Below are 18,226 nucleotides of genomic sequence, written 5' to 3'. Positions count from 1 at the left end.
TCTATCATTTTAGCTAAGAGTTTATAAAATGTAGGCATTGTTGTTTCTTTCATCTCTTTGGTGGATCTCTTTGTGACTTTGAGCACCAAAGACAAGAACAGTTGGATGTCTTTGTGACTTTGAGCACTAAAGACAAGAACGATTATTATAATTATTTTTTTTAAAAGGTCCACATGCATTAAAGATAAAAGAAAGATACAAAAGTCTTCCGACCTAGCGGTCAGCAAAAACCAACAACAAACGAGCCCACTAAAAGTGGGCACACAAAATCAACCCCCCGGCCACAACAATTGGCCAAAACAACCAACGGAACAACACTACCCCAAGCCCTGAACAGAATCCCCTCCACCAGGAGTAGCTCCACTGGTGGACACATCATGATGCCCGGAGAATGCCAAGCTGCGACGGATAGTGGAGGCGTGGTCATCGAAACTCGCCTGAGGAGAAGAAGGGGCTGCAGAAAACCACAGGATCAGAACATGGGCAATCTTCGAAATAACACAATGAGGTGACAAAGTAACAGCATTGAAAATGCAATCATTCCTAGTAAGGCAAACATGCCACACAATTGCTTTGACCACAAAGATTCCTAATGAGCGCAAGCGAGGTCGAAGAGAAAAACACCAAGATCCCCACACCTCCTCCAAAGAAGATGGGGGCTCAGGCAAACCAAAGAGGAGAACAAAAAAAATCTCCAAATGGGTTGCACAAACTGGTAACGAAGGAAGAGATGGTCCACCGATTCACAGTCCGTGTGACACAGAACACACGTAGTGGTTGGCAGACGATTACATCGTCTGACAGCCAAGTTCACAAGAGTGAGGATCTTATTTTTCCAAGCGAGCCAGTTGAAGATATTGATCTTTTACAGGCAGGAGGAGTTCCAGATTGCCTTGGCCACAGGACATTTAACCCCACCATCACTTAAGAACGGATAGAAGGATTTAAATGAAAAGCGCCCATAAGCAGTTAGGGACCACCATTTAAAATCATCCTCAAGTGAATCCCCCCGAAGGGTGAACTCCTCCAAAAAACGCCCTACATCCAAGTCCTCTCTAAATGGCGCCAACTCTAAACAATGGAGCAGCTCCCTAATAGTGCCATTCGGCTTGTCTGATTCCGAAAACAAATCAGGCCAAATGTTCATAGGAGCTCGTCCCTTTAACCATTTGTCCTTCCAAAATAAGGATTTGGAACCATCACGGACAATTTGCTCAGAACATCCCCTTAGCGCCGGCAAACAGCAGAAGATGCCTTTCCAAAAGAAAGAGGCCCGACCATGTAGATAGATGTGCAGGTTCCAATTTGAAATTCCATAGTTGTGCCTCACAATCGGCCAACTACAACTTACCAAAGAGGGCAGCATTAAACGTCTTCAGATCAAAGATACCCCACCCACCGAGATCACGTGGTCGGCAGATGGTTTTCCAACCTACCAACCGACACTTGGGCTTATCGATGTCAGGCCCAGTCCACAAAAAGTCCCTTCCGATCCTGTCAATTTTTTTAACGACCCAGCTCGGGAGTGGAAAAATTGACATCCAATACGTAGGGATAGCTGATAAAACCGAGTTCAAAAGGGTTAACCTACCGCCCAGAGATAGGTGATGAGCTTTCCAGGAGGTCAAACGATCTTGAATCTTAGCAATAAGAATTTCCCAGTCAAGATTCCTCGGTCTTCTTCCCGAAATAGGGATACCCAAATAAGTAACTGGAAGACGATCAACTGCCCAACAAATAGTCTGGGCCGCAGCTTGGCTCGGGAGCTGGTTAAGACGAGAGTAGAAAAGAACAATTATTCAAACAAAGAAAATGATATTTGCGGTGATCTTCCGTGGCCATATCATGTTGAGAAAGTTTTTTTTTTCTTTTTTTATAAAAGAATTGACAAAGGTGGTTAAAGAGATAAGGAAGTATAGATAAATATTTATGAAATATAAAATAAAATCCAATTTTGATGCGAGATTTGAATTCTATATCTAAATATTTGTGCTTATATACAAGCACAACAACAAGAAATTCTGGATCTAATATGTTTAATGACATCTTCGCAAATTATTTTCTTCAATTTAATATTTTTTATTAATTAAAAAATATAAACTGTTATTAATTTAATTAAAATATAAAGTTATAAATATAAATTTTAAAGAAATAAAATTAAAATTAAAAAAAGAATTAAGAAAACAGAAAATCAAAACAGAAAAAAAAAACAGAAAAGAAAACCAAAAATAAAATTATAAATATAAATTTAATAAAATGAAAACAGAAAATACAAAAAAACAGAAAACCAAAAAATCTAAAAAGAATTTAAAAATAATAACGCAACAAAATGTATATTTGGTGCAGGGTTTAGCGCTAAGTTGGAGCGCGGCCTCCGTCAAATCCAATCAAATGCTTTAAATATGAAGCTTGATTAGAGATGCTCTAAAAAAAACTACTACTGCATTTTCAATTTATGTCATTCTTTATTTTTTCAAGTTGATGGGATGGAGGTGCACCAAAACAATATAAATTTTACAATAGAACATAATAATCATACACTCGTGGACCACAAAATTTAATTTAATCTGAATTTAAATTAATAACATGACTTTATTAATTTAAATAAGATTTAAATTAACTTTTACACTTAATGAGAAAAAAAGCTATAGGATTTACGTTAATAGTTTTTACTGCTATATCTTTTATTGTTGAAGATGAAGGTTTATTTATATAATTTAATTATTTTATTAAAAAATGTCTTCAAATAGATAAATTTTATTGATCGTTTTTTTTTTTTTTGAAAAAGTGGATAAACCACTTTAATTAGAAACCCAACAAAAGAATAAAATGACCAACAAGTCAAAAAAGCCGGACAAAACAAAATCCACTAGCCGTGGAACAACAATGAAAAAAAAACACAATGAGAGGAACAACGGGTTTCCTCCAAACCCCTCAAAAGTAAAAGAAACTAGCTAGTGAAAAGATCCAAAGCCTCCTCACTTGATGATGTCTCAAAAGCATCATAAGAGCAAGGTCCAATGAACTCCATGTTGCGTCGAATGGTACTACTGTAATCTTCAAATTTCGATCTCTTACCATCGTAGATATCCTAAGCGTCCCCACGAGTCACCTTCTTTTTCACCAAAGTATGCTTGATGGGTACCAAAAACCAGAAAACTTCCATGAAATGGCAATGAAGACCAAATTGCTGGGCAACAGAAGAAAATCCTGAGCCATCCCCAAAATTCACCTCTGAATGGTCCGTGCCTGGCCCAACACTCGCGCCAAGCAACTGCCTCAATTAGCCTTCCTCAGCCATCTTACTATCCCTTTCCTCTTCAAACACCAAATCTGGCCTAACAATAGACTCTACCAGCTCATAGCCCTCCTCTCCTTTAGTCCCTGGAATCGGCCTAGAAAATGGCCCAACACCCACCTTTCCTTCTTTGGACTCAATATGCAACTTGGGCCCCAATTGCTGGCCCACTTCACACAACACCAATGGGTCATCAATTATTTCCAGCAAATTTCCCCAGGTATCCTCTGGTCCTGAACCCATGTACAACCCAACATCTAACATCAGCGGGTCCAGATCCTTCTCCCAGTCTGCACGTGCACTACTATCAAACCAACACCTGTCTTCCTTGAACCTCGTTGTAAATTAATTCGCATAAAAAACCTTGGATGACCTTAGCCCTCCACGTGTCCCTACAGGGTGATTTATCAAAAACTCATGCTGAGCCTCCCCCCATCGACATGTCTCCCCCTCAAGCCGTTTATCCTCTGTAATTCTGACTGCGTTACTTCCAGCCCGAAGGCCCTCCTTTGCCCGAATTGCCCAGCGGACTGACGCATTGGGATCCATGGACAAGGCTATGCCTTCCCACCACCGGCGTGGGAGCCATGCTCCACCACCGCTAGAATTTCCTCCGAGAAGCCACCTTGGATGCTGGCATGGGGGTGAGGTGCGACCACTACCAAAGTCTCCACTGAGAGCCCTTCTTTTCCTATGTACCTTTCCTCCTCCATCCATGGACAAGTCTGGCATCCCACCATTGGCGTGGGAGCCATGCTCCACTACCACCGAAAGTTCCAATAGATCATCATGGGCTTGTTGCCTTTACAATTGAAAAATCAAGCATAGTGGGCTCAGAAGTACTAATAGAGCTGTCAATTTGGGCTTGGCCCGCCGGGCCAGCCCGCCCCACCAATAAAAATGGGTGGGTCAGGTTGAGTTTTTATAGGCCTGCCTAGAGGCGGGCCTAAATGGGCCAACACGCGGGGGCCGCGGGTTGGGGCGGGTCAGCCCGCGGCCCGCTTCTAATTTATATATAATATAATATATATATATATATATATATATATATTGATATTGACATATTATTAAGGATTTAAATTTTTGTGATTAGTAATGGATGTTTTTATTTTTGTGATTTATTAATTTTCTGCTAAATTTTTGTTGATTGTAATGGATGAATGTTATAATTGTAATAGATGTTTTTATCTTGTGGTTTTTTTGTTGTTTTTAAATTTTTGTTGATTGTAATTTTTGTAATAGATGTTTTTTTATTTAGAAATTTTTGTAATTATTGTTGATTTTTGTTAGACTTTGAATATTATAATGGATGTTTTTATTTTTGTTAATTATTGTATATTTTTAATTTTTTTAATTTAGTTTTTTATGAATTTATAATGAATGTTTTCGATGTTTCATATATTACAGACGTTTATAAAAAAATAAAATAAATTAATTATTTTGATTTTTTGGCGGGCCGGCCCTTGACCCTAACCCAAAAGCAGGGTCGGGTTGGGTTGGCATTTTCTGCCCGCCCGCCCGCCAAATGCGGGTTTTGGCGGGCCGCGGGCCGGGCCACCCCGCCAGCCCGTTTTGACTGCTCTAAGTACTAACCATGAAGAAATTCTGAATGGGCGGCCCAACTTCCCTAGCTTGGCATGTTTCCTTGCCCATCAGACATAGAATGGCCCAATGGTTGAAGCCCATAAAGCCCCTTGGGCTCAACACTCCCATGTGTCCCAAGGGAGGCATCACATGCTATTTGGTCCACAAGACTAACAACATGAGACGTTCCATGCTTGCCATGTGTCGACTAAATATTGGCCACATTTTCTGGCACCTTTCGCATATCTCCCTAGGATGCTACATCCTCGATCAATGGTTGCTTGACAACGCAACGATTAACTGTAGACCCATCATGCACGAACTTTGAAACATACAATGTCGAAGAACCAGCGGTTTTCCCAGTTAGATTGTCAGACAGAACAAGCGGTAAAGAACCAACAGTCTAAACCTTCTTCAGCCTGAGAACCCCATCAACCCCACAACGGTCGTCGGCAACTGAGCCGTGGGAGAGCTCCGCCCACGAGCTCCTCGAAAAGACCTTGGGAGCAGAGCTCACCGGCTGAGTCTCCTTTACCATCGCCGAAGAAACCTCGGGAGCTCTGCTCAACGGTCAAGTCTCTTTTACCATCACCAAAGAGATCCATGGAGCTCTACTCACCGGGCAAGTCATCTCCTCCAAGCTAATCATGACCCCGGGAGCAGCGCTCGCCGGATGGGTCAGTTGCAGTTGTGATTTTGGCTGCCATGCTTGACTTTTTCATTCCCCGATGTCACATTTCGTCTCTCCATGGGGGTTTGAAATAACCTCCGAGGGCAAGCAGTCTTTGACTTGTCGGTCGTACGAGCATCGTCCTCTATCACCCTCTTTCCATTCAGCACCTGAGGAATCTCATGGGTGTATCATAGGTTGCTTCCTGGAGCTGGGAACCGGTTGTCGGTCGTTACCTGGATAGAGTGATGCAAGTGCACCTGAGCGCATCTCACTCGGTTCACCCATTCCTCCTCGTTTCCAGTGAAAGATAAAGGTTTGTAGACGTCTACTCTGTCCGCCGTGAACACAAGTCTTATATTCAAGAAAGCTGGTGGGGACTGTAGGTCATAACCGGCATCATCGTCAAGCTCATCAGCCACAAAAACATCATCTTCCTTAATGAAATCAGGAGGCGCTAGTCTTCCTCCTCGTCATCCTCAATTATGATGTTGATCGCCTTATCTCCCTAAGGAAAAAATTGTATTTTTATATTATTTATTATTTGTATATTTTGTAAAGCTACTTTTTAGACATTATTTTAAAAGCTTTATTTTATCTCATTAATGGTAGCTTGATTTTTTTTAGGGAAAATTACTATTTACCCCTACACTGTTTAAAACTTCCCAAACAACTCCTGTAAGTTTTGAATACTCCAGACAACCATTCCTTTATCATTTCACTTCCTTTTTACCCCTTGTAGGTTATTTGGACTGGGTCCATGTTGTGAAATTCCATCATTGCCCTTAAAAATAGTGGGAAAAAAACCGTCCAATCACATCAAGTCTAACATTTATACATTTTTTTTAAAACAAACTTTGGAAGACTTTTCACCATGTCATGTCCATGTTTCTGTTTAAAATTATACAATTTTTTGTTTAAACAGAAATGTTTCCGTTTAAATTTATCAAGTTTCTGTTTAAAATGTTATGTCTCTGTTTAAATTTATCCAGTTTCTGTTTAAATAGAAATGATTTTAGTAGATATTCGGATTCTACGAGCGTATCCGTTCCACCTCAAGGCCACCTGAAGGTTTAGTAGGCCTTCCTTACTCGTTAGACCAATTTAAAGTTTTATAATTGCATGTCGGACAACATTTTGTAGGTGTTAACCATTTAAAAAACTCACTTCATTACCACGAGTGCGGACATAATAGTAGATCTTGCAAAGGAATTGTCGCCAACTAAGCATAGAGGACAACTTATATTCGTTACATACGTTTGCCACAAACTATCGCATATTATTGTACATTTTGCTCGTTATTTATGAAAATCGTTTCCATAAATAAACACAAATTTAAATGAAACGATGATATTTATATAGGACCATAGTTGTACAAGTTAATTAATAATTAATTATCCCAAATTCCGCTTAAAACTTATGTTTTTTCTCAGCTATCCTTGTCATGTCCATGTTTTCTTTTAAAATTATACAGATTTTTGTTTAAACAGAAATGTTTCCGTTTAAATTTATCAAGTTTCTGTTTAAAATGTTATGTCTCTGTTTAAATTTATCCAATTTCCGTTTAAACAGAAATGAATTTAGTAGATATTCGGATTCTACGAGCGTATCCGTTCCACCTCAAGGCCACCTGAAGGTTTAGTAGGCCTTCCTTACTCGTTAGATCAATTTAAAGTTTTATCATTGAATGTCGGACAATGTTTTGTAGCCGCTAACCATTTAAAAAACTCAGTTCACTACCACGAGTGCGGACATAATGGTAGATCTTGCAAAGAATACTTTACAAATCAAATCAGAAATAAACCCACAGAATATCAAAACAAAAGGTAAACAATACAACATCTTCAACGGCGTCCACCTCGCCTCAATACCTTGGAGCGCAAACTAATGAAATGCCGAAGAGTTGAGCTGGAGTTTTCCTTCGAGGCAATGGTCCAATCCTATAGAAGATGTCTAGGCAACGACAACTTTTGAAAAGGAAAAGCTGAAGAGATGAAGAGAGAAAAAGGAAAGCAGTGTCAATAATGGTGTTCTCTGGGGAGTAACCAAGAAAAAAACTACTTCCTCTTGAAGAGGAAAAATTATTACAGCAAAGGGCTTTATGGTCAAACCAGGCCTCACTTGCCACAACTTCCCATGCAAGGGATAATTTCGTCCAAAAAATTCAAAACTAACTCCATTAAATGCTTTAGGGGTTTCAAATTCATTGCATTCAAAAGGAGGGGTTTTTTATGAATAATCAAATTTAGAGGGACAATTTGTACATATTGCAAATTTAGAGGGTGTTTTTGGCAATTTCCACTTTTTTTTTTAATTTTTTAAATTGACAAAGCTTACAATGCCAAAGTTGTGTTTCAAATTAGACTATTGTTATCAGAGCTAGTACTGATTCATTAAGGTGGTGTTTGGTTGGATGTAATTTTAAATGCAGTGGATTTTCAGTTACAATGTAATTGGAAATACTTGGTTTTTTAAATACAATGCAGTCAAATCTTGTGTTTGGTTGGGTGTAACTGGAATTACTGTATTATAAGATTTTTTTTCAGTTTGGGAAGGATTTATAAATATGGAATTGGAAAACACATGTATATAAGTGTATGTATATGTGTGTATATATGAACATCTATGTATGTGTATATATGTATACATATGTATGTTTATGTAAAATATACATATGTATGTTTATGTATATACATAAAAGTGTATATATGTATATGTATGTATGTTTATGTAAAATATATGTATGTGTGTATATATGCATATGCATATGTGTATGTGTATATATTTATATATATATATGTATGTATATGTATATGTATACATGTATGTGTATATATATATGTATATATATGTATATATATATTAATATATGTATATGTATATATACACATATATACACATCATATAAGGATTTTCAACTCTTAGGATTTCGACTTACGCTCAATTTGGGCATAAAACCAAATCCTTCATTGGATGTAATTTGAGTTACTTGGGTTTTTAAAATCCTGTGAAACAAACACTAGATTTATGAAAACTAAGCAACCGCCCCCCTGCCACCAGCGGGCCCTCTCCCCCTTCTCTCTTTCTCCCTTTTTTTCCACACTCTCTCTCTCGGTGCTGCCCTTGCCCGCCCTCTCTCTCTCTCTTCCCCTCTCTTTCTCTCTCTAATTAGTTTTTATTCTCTCTCTCCCCCTCTCTTTCTCTTTTTAATTAGTTTTTTATTCTCTTTCTTCCGCCCCCTATCTCTCTTACTAAGTTTTTTTTTTATTTTTTTTTAAATCATCTCTCTATTGTTTTTATTTTTATTTTTTAAAAAATTATTTTTTTTACAAATTAATAGATATAGTCTAAAACAACCAAAAGGGCTTATAGCCTAGGGGTTTGTAGCCCAAACTCTTCATCTTGAGAGTGCGTGGATTAAATAATTAAATTTCATCCCATGCACACACCCAAATATATACAGCACTTGTCACTTTTGTTAACAAAAAAAAAAAATTCTAAAATATAATTTTATTTAAAAAAATATTATCAAAAATTTATTATTTGATTTATTAATATTTTATAAATTAGTTTATGTAAATTTTTTTTAACTCTATGTTTTAGTTTTTAATTTTTTTTACAAATTAATTTAGTTTTTATTTTTTTTACAAATTAATTTATATAATATATAAAATTACAATTTTAGTAGAGTTTTTTAAATATCTAATTTTTATAAACTAAACTATAAATTATCATATAAATAAATTTAAAAAATATAAATTTTTAATTAGTTAATTAATTAATTTTTTTTTTCTAATTTGCCCCTCTAACTTTTAACTTCTGGCTCTGCCACTGGGTAGGAATGTACCTTTGGAGTCAAATAAAGTTTATGAAAGACTTTTACACATTTGATGTAAACATGAATTATGTAAAATGGTAGTGTTCATGAGATTATTTTTTGTTTAACTAAAAAAATGATTCATAGGGATAATATGAAAAGAATTATATAGTGATTGTAAAAATATGAGGCAAATAAAATTTTAATACTATCCCCTTATTTATGTAAAATTCTTTTTTTTTTCTTGCTTTTGAAAACCTCTTCATTTGTTCCTTTGAAAAACCCTAGCACAAGAAGGATCACTCATTAGGTGTTTTGTTGCATTTGGACTTATGGTAAGTCAAAATGCAACATTTACGTTGGAGTAAAATAACCCTTCTCTTCCATCAGCTCCAATCATCACGGGCTAAACAAGCAATCTCTTCTCCCTCTTGCAACCTCTTCCCTCTCCTACGATCTCTTCTCCTTCGACTCTAGTTAGCCAAAGGTTTTGGCTTCAGATTCAGATCCGGCTCTGGCGGATGCGGATTCGGAGCCCAAGAAAGTAGGTCAAAAAACAAGGTTTGTGGATCTGATTAGAGGGGATCAAGGAGAGTTAAGCGTCAGCGTCTCCGACGGAAGGATCAGATGACACGTTGCTATATGGGTTGATGGCTGGGTGTGGCATGGTGATGTTTTTGATGGTGGAGATGGAGAGAGATGGAGAGGATGAGGAGGAGGATTCACTGATCACTGGCTAGATTGGGGGAGTTGCTGGAGTGCTCGACGGTGTTTAGGAGGAGGATCGGTGATGTAGGAAGCCAAAGACTCCATGTAGTTTTTTTTAATTTATCCCTGATATTTTTCTCATTTACATATCAAGACACAGTTCTTGTGAATCCACTCCGATCATAGCCTAGCGTGGGTTTTATTATAAAGAGTGTAATATAAGGATTTAAAAATCTTTAATTTAAGTTTTATTTGACATAATAATAATAATAATAATAATAATAATAATAATAATAATAATAATAAGCACTAAATTATCGCTAAATAAGTTAAATTCAAATATATTGAATAATTAATTTAAATAAATAAAATAGATTTTAAATAAATAAAATCCATTAACTTAAATCTATTTAAATAAATAAAATATATTAACTTAAATAAATAAAATAGATTTTAAATGAAATATTAAAAAAAATTAAAATATAAATTTTTTTTAAAAAAAAGGTAATCTCACCGCTTACTTTACATTGTGATTTTAATCCACAACTTACAACAAACTAAATACTTTTTTTTTTTTTTGAATAAAGTAAATGTAACATTTTCATTTACATGTAACTAAATAACCATGATATAAGTAAAAATACAGTAATTTCAATTACATGTAATTTGAGTTATATTATAATTTGAAATACTGACAATTAAATAGCCCCTAGAGTAACTACACATACGATAACTGCTTATGTACAGTGATTTAATCATCAATTAATCTATCCCTCAATGTTCATCGGTATTGAACATCACCATTCCTTACAAAATATTATCATCCACAAGACTCTTGATTTTCCTCTAGTAAATATTGAGATGGACAAATTGAATTTTAAAAAATAAAAATAATCAAACCTAACACCCAAATGAAAGAACTCATGTAGCTTCAAGAACTCTCAGTTCTGATAACTGTCAGGAATATAAATCAAATGCATTTGGAAGCCAAGTTCAAACTGCACAAGCCTTTGATGCCACAAATGTCCCCTGAACTTTATTGAATGCTTATCAATATAAGAAGAAACAGTAGATAATTGGTAACCAAACCTAGACAGACCACTTAGGCTTTCAGACAATAGTTGTGTGATAAATAAAGGACAATAAATACTTGTTCTTGTCCGTGTCATCAATATTATGACCATTTTATTGAGTGATGTCGAAAACAACACAGCATGGATTGTCAGGTTGCTTCATCATGATACTACAAGCACAGAGGTAGCATAGTACCATATAAGGTATATATCCTCGTTGGATATCCAGCTAAGATTGGTAAAGCTGAGGAGAGAGACGTGGAGTTATCTCCACCATCAGTGGAGTTGAGTACGAGGTCATAGAGAACAAACCTTCAAAGAGCTCAGCAGGGACACTGCTCACCGGCTTGAGCTCAAAGCTCTGAATGAGCCTGGCCAGTGTCAAGTGCATCACATGTAATGCCATGGAGATTCCGGGACATAATCTCCGACCAGTACCGAAAGGAATAAGTTCATAGCTTTGGCCTTTCACATCAATCATTGTTGCTGCATGGCTTGATAAGAATCTCTCTGGCCGGAACTCCAAAGGGTCTTGCCACACATGAGGGTCACGGTGCAGCTTCCACCCATTAACAATCACTTGTGTGCCGGCCGGAATCTGAAATCCGGCCACAGTACAGTCCCCCACGGTCTCTCGTGGAAACAGAAGTTCAGTTGAAGGTGTTAGCCTGAATGACTCCTTGATCACTGCTTGGAGGTAGATCAGATTCTTTATGTCTGACTCATTCACAACTCGGTTCACACCAACCTGCTCGTCTAGTTCTGTCTTCAGCTTCTTTATTGCATCCTGATTGTTTAGTAGATGTGCCATGACCCTTGTCAAAGATATGGCTGTCGTGTCACTACCACCGAGTATCAAATTCTTCATGGAAAAATAAAGATCTGTTTAGCAATTTTTTTAATTAAAATTAAAAAAACATATTGGGAAAAAATTATCACTCATACCAATGAAGTAGCTTTGATGAGAGTCTCCTTATCAAAGTGGTCTTGAAGCTCATGGTCATTTTCCATGATGGAAAGCATCACGTCCATGAAGTCTGTATCGCCGGTGGTCACCCTTGAAGCTCTTCTTTCCCTATGCTCCTCCACTAACTTAACCATCAATGAATCCATCTCCTTCGCTGCAGCTTTCATCGCCTTCACATGACCTCCGAGATCCATCCACTCAAGCCATGGGAATATGTCAGATGGTACAGAGACAAAGAGAAGGTGAAAGAACTGGTGCGCTGCCTTTCTAAACCGCCAAGCCTTATCCGAACCACCACCGGACCCGAATAACCGTTTTCCAGCCACCATTTGGAACACTATGTTGAAGTTCAAGTCTCCAAACCATTCGTTTATGTCAACTGTAACAATTGATGAATATCTATTATTATTAATATTATTATTAGTAGTATCATATCCACATAGGGTACGTAGTTCCTTCAAGCATGTATTAATCTCTGCCAACATGACATGCTTGAGTTTGTCAAGACGAGTGTTGGAGAGGAGCTCAGTGGTGGCGATCTTGCGAATAGAACGCCAGTAAGAGCCATAAGGAGCAACGCCAAACATGGCAGCCTTGTAGGCTAAGTGGGTGGCTGCAGCGTTGTTAGTTACCCGGGAGGAGAGAGCTTTGTCATTAATGGTGAAGCATTCTTTAGCTACCTCCCAACTACTTATGACCAGAGTGCGCCGGGAGCCAAGCCAGATGATGAACACCGGGCCGAGCTTATCGGCCATGTCGCTGAGCTTTTGATGAAAAGGTTGGCCATTGAGGAACAAGTGAAAGTGGCCGATCACCGGTAAAGCGCCAGAGGGTTGAGGTGGTTGCTTGTTGAAGCTGTTAAAACTGCTATTCCACCACACTTTGTAAAGAATGATAAGAGCAAAGATTACTTCAATACATTGGAGCTGAATGAGATAATCAGCCATGAAATCCATCTGGGTTTGAAGCTAATTATCAGTGCTAGGCACAAGACCATCCCATCTATCTATCTATCTATCTATATATATATATAATGATAAGAACACTTATTATATTAATAAATTACATTAATAAACTGATGGAAATTTGTTCATTCGTTTTCAAAGAAGAAAAACACTTTTTGAAAATTTATGTCTACAGCACCAGTGAAATAGACTGGTTAACAACAAATAAACTGTTAAATGTAAAATAAATTTATTCAATTTGTATTCATATTTTCATGTATAAAAATTAAATACAAACAAGGAGGCACCGGATGTCATAATAGTTGCAATTGACCATCTGGTCGACCCTGCAAATTAATTTGTAGGTAATCTCAATGTCCCTGTTTTTTAAAAGGTTTCCAAAGAAGAAATTTTCACTAATGTATATATATAGAGGAATTAAAATTAAAATTTACACTTTTTAAAAGATTTCGAGAGAAGGGAGGGAACGGGAACCATTTTAGCGGACTTTATTACGAATCATATTAGTAAGTTAGAACAACTTCCTCATATTTTTTCATCGGTTGGACCCACAACATAGAAGATTATAGCAAGTTGGTGTCACTCATTTTGGTTTTAAGCCACTACCATTTCACTTCATTTTTCTTCTTCTTTATCATTTTAACTCGTGTAAAAAGAATTAACAAATACAAGACAAAAAATAATAGAGAAAAATATAAGCAAAGAGGAAAAAATAAATTTAAATATAGAAAAAAAAGACAGTAATAAAAGAAAAACATGACCAAGAAGAAAGGGAGTACAACGAAGAAAGGAATTTTTATAAAAAAGAGAAAAATGAAGAAAGAAAGAAAGAAGGAGTGGAAGAAAATAATAGCAGAAAATGGAATAAAGGGTTAAAATTAAGTTTTTTTTTTTATATTTAAATTAAGACCTTTTATTAGTAATCAGAGACTACTATTTAATAGATCAACATTTAGTGCTAGTAAGCGTAGTATTTTAGCAAAATAGAGCAATTGCCTAATATTTTTTTTTGGGCATTTTAATAAAGTAGTCATATATATATATATTTTTTTATTTAACCAAATAGCCCTAAGGCCATTTTAATTATCAAAATGGTTTTAGGACTATCACATCACACATAGGTGATGTGATCAGCTGACTGAGTGTTGAGTCAGCGCTGATTGGGCTGCTCACATGGTATTTTCAAATAAAAAATGATTTCTTTGTATTTTAATCCCTGAATTGTTTTATAATCAATAAGTTGACTTATTCTTGGGTTTTTTTAACCAATTTTTTTTAAAATAATTTATTAGTGTTTAAAATTTATTAAACTTTTAAATAACTTTTTAAGAAATATATAAGTGTGTTTTTTTATTTAAATCCCTTATTTGTTTTATAATTAACAAATTATCTTTTCCCTTTGATTATTAACCTAAATTTTGTTTATATATAGAACTACTTGCCCTAGGCAAGGGAGAAATATATGATGAAATGCAATTATGTTTTTTAACTTCAAATAATTTTAAAAGTTATTATTGATTTCATAATTTAATTAAAAAATAAATTATAAGCCCTTTGTTTTTCATATTCAAATATATTCATTAAAATTAATTTTTTAATAAATTAAAAAAATTACATAATTTTTTTTTAAAATTAGTTAAATAATCAAAAGAAAAGATAATTTGTTAATTATAAAACAAATAAGAGACTTAAATAAAAAAACACATATATATTTCTTAAAAAGTTATTTAAAGTTTAATAAATTTTATAACACTAATATTTTTTTTTTAAAAAAAATTTGGTTAAAAAACCCAAGAATAAGTCAATTTATTTATTATAAAATAATTCATGGGTTAAAATGCAAAAAATCATGATTTTTTATTTGAAAATACCACGTCAGTAGTCCAGTTAGCAGTGACTCAGCGCCCAGTCAGCAGATCACATGTGATGGTCCTAGGGCCATTTTGATAATTAAAATGGCCCTAGGGCCATTTGATTAAATAAAAAAAATAGGGCTACTTTATTAAAAAGCCCTATTTTTTTTTTCTTTACCGTAATAGTTACAAACCTTGAAGGTTGGCCTCCTTATCTAGCAAGTTAGCATTATTGCCTAGTACATGGGAGCCACTCTCATTTTATTTTATTTTATTTTTTATAAATACGGATGGATCACACGTGACCATAGTTATTTTTTTGAGTGGGTACCTTATTATGCTCGTGTTTTATTTTGAGTACTTTTTTCAATTCGTATCAAAATGACGAATCACATGTAAAGAGGGTTATTTTTTTGAGTGGGTGTTTTATTATACCCATGTTTCATTTTGAACACTTTTTTTCAATTCATATCAAAATGAGTATTTGATTTTGGTTTCTTTTCAATGGAAAGGTACTGGGACTACCGGGATTCTCACGTGGATGGCTTCGTTCCACGCCATATACACACGTGGACACGCTGGTTGGGCAACTTAACCACATGGACTTCTTAATTGCTACGAAAGATGCCACGTAAGAAGCCTTTTCTCCTTCTTATCCTTCTTCTTCCCCGAGAGATTAAGTAATATTGTGCTTCTAACACTAAGATCACCGAGCAGTTCGCGGATCTAAAGCGAAAGCTCGTAGATCTCACTCCCAAGCAGTGGAATAGCATTCCGGAGATCAAGGATTACTTGCTTTGGAACTAAAAGAAGAGGTTCGAGAGCTTCGTTCATGTTCCTAATATACTTCTTGAGAGATCTTGACAGGAGCAAGATCAAGTTATTGCTCTTGATCGCAAGAGCTACGCGGCACCGGGACCCCTTGGTCGCAAACTCTAGTAATAAATCTCACTACCATTGGAGAAGGGAGAGGTATTGTGGTTTCTTTAGAATTGATAGGTTGTCAGATTCCTTATTCGGGCTTATCGTAGTTGATCCCAAGGGCTATTTCAATGATCTTAAGAGTATGAAGATTACTAGTGATGCTGAGATTTCGGATATCAAGAAGGTACGGTTGTTGCTCAAATAAGTGGCACAGACTAACCCTAAACATCAGGATGGATTGCCATTGTGAAGATTGGGGTTGCACGGCAATTGATTTAGAAAGGTTGTTAAGAATGTCCCAAGAATGAGGATGTGTGGCTGGAGGCTTGTTGTTTGGCGAGCCCTGATGAGGTTAAGGTAGGGATTGCTAGGGGTGTGAAGGAGATTCCCAATCAGAAGGAGTAGGAGGAGAAGAAGATTTATGATGTGACATCCTTGGTGGCAAATGAGGGTTAAGTTGTCCAGCTGGCATGTCTACGTGTGCATATGATGTGGAATGAAGCCATCCATGTGAGAATTCCCCCTGACCACATCAGCAACTCTCCACCGGAATAGTCCCAATACTCTCCCGTTGAAAGGAAATCAAAATCAAATGCTCATTTTGATACGAATTGAGAAAAAGTGCTCAAAATGAAACATGGGGATAATAAGGTACTCACTCAAAAAAATAACCCTCCTTCACAAACTCAGATACTGTAGCAATATTATTTATGTATTGTTCTAGGACTTAGGTACTGTTTATAACACTATTTCAAATGGGTTCAGTGGTTTCTTTGTGCATGGGAGGTGTTATATAGTTCCTCTTAAGGATTGTATGACATGGATAATTTATTAGCTTTGTTGGGTTCTTGAAAATCTTTTGGGTATGCAAATGACAGGATTTTTATTGCCTCATGTGATTTTTAACAGAGTTAATAAATTCATTGATATCAATGTTCAATAAACTAATGTAACTAGTGCACCATCGTATTTGTTTGTCTTTTCATAACTTCTTAATAGGATGGCATTTGTTGTTTTTTGTAAAAAAAAAAATTTAATTAATTAAAAAGAAAAAAGGAACTATTTATAAGAAATAAAAAAAAAGAATAAAAAAAAAGGATGATGAGGATGGCAGTAATGATAAATGAGGAAGAAGAATAAACATGATGAAGGATGAAAGTTGGAGAAATGGAACCAATTAAATATGGATAATATGGATAATATGTACAAGTAAATTACAATAAATTCATTTAAGTAAGCTCAATTAAATGTTCTTATTTTTTTTCATTTTAAATAAATAAAAATTTGTATGAAAGTTTTACTTTGGTCGACTAGTGGATGGGCCAATGATACGATACAAGAATACAAGAGAAAGGACAAGAATTTGAATCTTTCCTCTGATAGTATTGTTTTTATACTGTTCATATATTGTACATTTGGGTCTAGTATTGTTCATATACTGTTTACGGTCTGTGTGTGGATCTCCTATTGGAGAAACAATGGTTTCACATTTTTAGAGTCTGATATTATTCATGTTCTATAAATCAAATATGCATGTCATCAAATTCTTTTTGGTATCCTCTCGATAAACATAAATTAAAACAAAAAGCAAAAATAATCTAAATTAAAATTTGATTTCAAAATAAAAAATTATCATATTACATTACGGTGCCCATCCCGAAATTTACCCGAACAATTGACACATGTTTGCATGTTTTGTTTGTTTCTAAACCCATGGGTTCCATGCGCTGTCCTTATCTTGCTTTAGCACATGTGGTTTACATTATTCTCCAACAATATTTAATTATTATTTTTTTTTTTGAAAAAGTGGGGAATAAACTTCATAGATGTATAGCATTAGTTATGAAAACAAGTTGGTTTTTTATATAGATTATTTTGGAATGACATAATGATGTTTATTTCTCTTTCAATAATTCTAGTTAGTATTATAATTAACTATTTTTATATTAAGAGAATGATTTCGTAGATGTATGAACCTATGAGTTTGAACATACAAGTCATATTAAAATCCTTTATACATTCATCGTAATTAACCTAAAAATTGCACAATTAATGAGTTTGGATTAATTAATCAACAGATGATCAATTAAACTTTTTAAAATAAAACAATACTTCAGTTAATTAACTTCAACTATAATCATTACAAATTCATTTTGTAGACCCCACGTTTTTATTATTATTTAAATTATTATTATTATTATTTTCTTACGTGGAGTGTCTTGTATGTTATTTTAAATGTATTATTTTGAAAACCCTAGCCACGTTCTATGAGAAACGTCGCCCACCACCGCTCCCCACGACCGATCTGTAGCCTTAAGACATTAGTTAGTGGATCACTTTTCTCCATCGTATCACCATCTCGTTGGC

The 18,226-nt window shown here is 35.4% G+C and overlaps 1 protein-coding gene across 1 annotated transcript; it reads right to left on the bottom strand.

Moving 5' to 3' along the window:
• Nucleotides 1-11,180: 11,180 nt before the first annotated feature.
• Nucleotides 11,181-13,073, bottom strand: LOC120277790 (cytochrome P450 CYP82D47-like). Its single transcript, XM_039284630.1, has 2 exons — nucleotides 12,096-13,073; nucleotides 11,181-12,012 (listed from the first exon to the last, which is right to left on the bottom strand). Exons 1-2 carry the CDS (start codon nucleotides 13,071-13,073, stop codon nucleotides 11,380-11,382), a joined length of 1,611 nt encoding a protein of 536 aa, XP_039140564.1. The 3' UTR covers nucleotides 11,181-11,379.
• Nucleotides 13,074-18,226: the final 5,153 nt, after the last annotated feature.

This window comes from Dioscorea cayenensis, chromosome 15, assembly GCF_009730915.1.
Source record: "Dioscorea cayenensis subsp. rotundata cultivar TDr96_F1 chromosome 15, TDr96_F1_v2_PseudoChromosome.rev07_lg8_w22 25.fasta, whole genome shotgun sequence".
Taxonomy (NCBI): Eukaryota; Viridiplantae; Streptophyta; class Magnoliopsida; order Dioscoreales; family Dioscoreaceae; genus Dioscorea; species Dioscorea cayenensis.
Note: the sequence above shows the minus strand (reverse complement) of the source record. Positions and strands in the feature narration are given on the sequence as shown.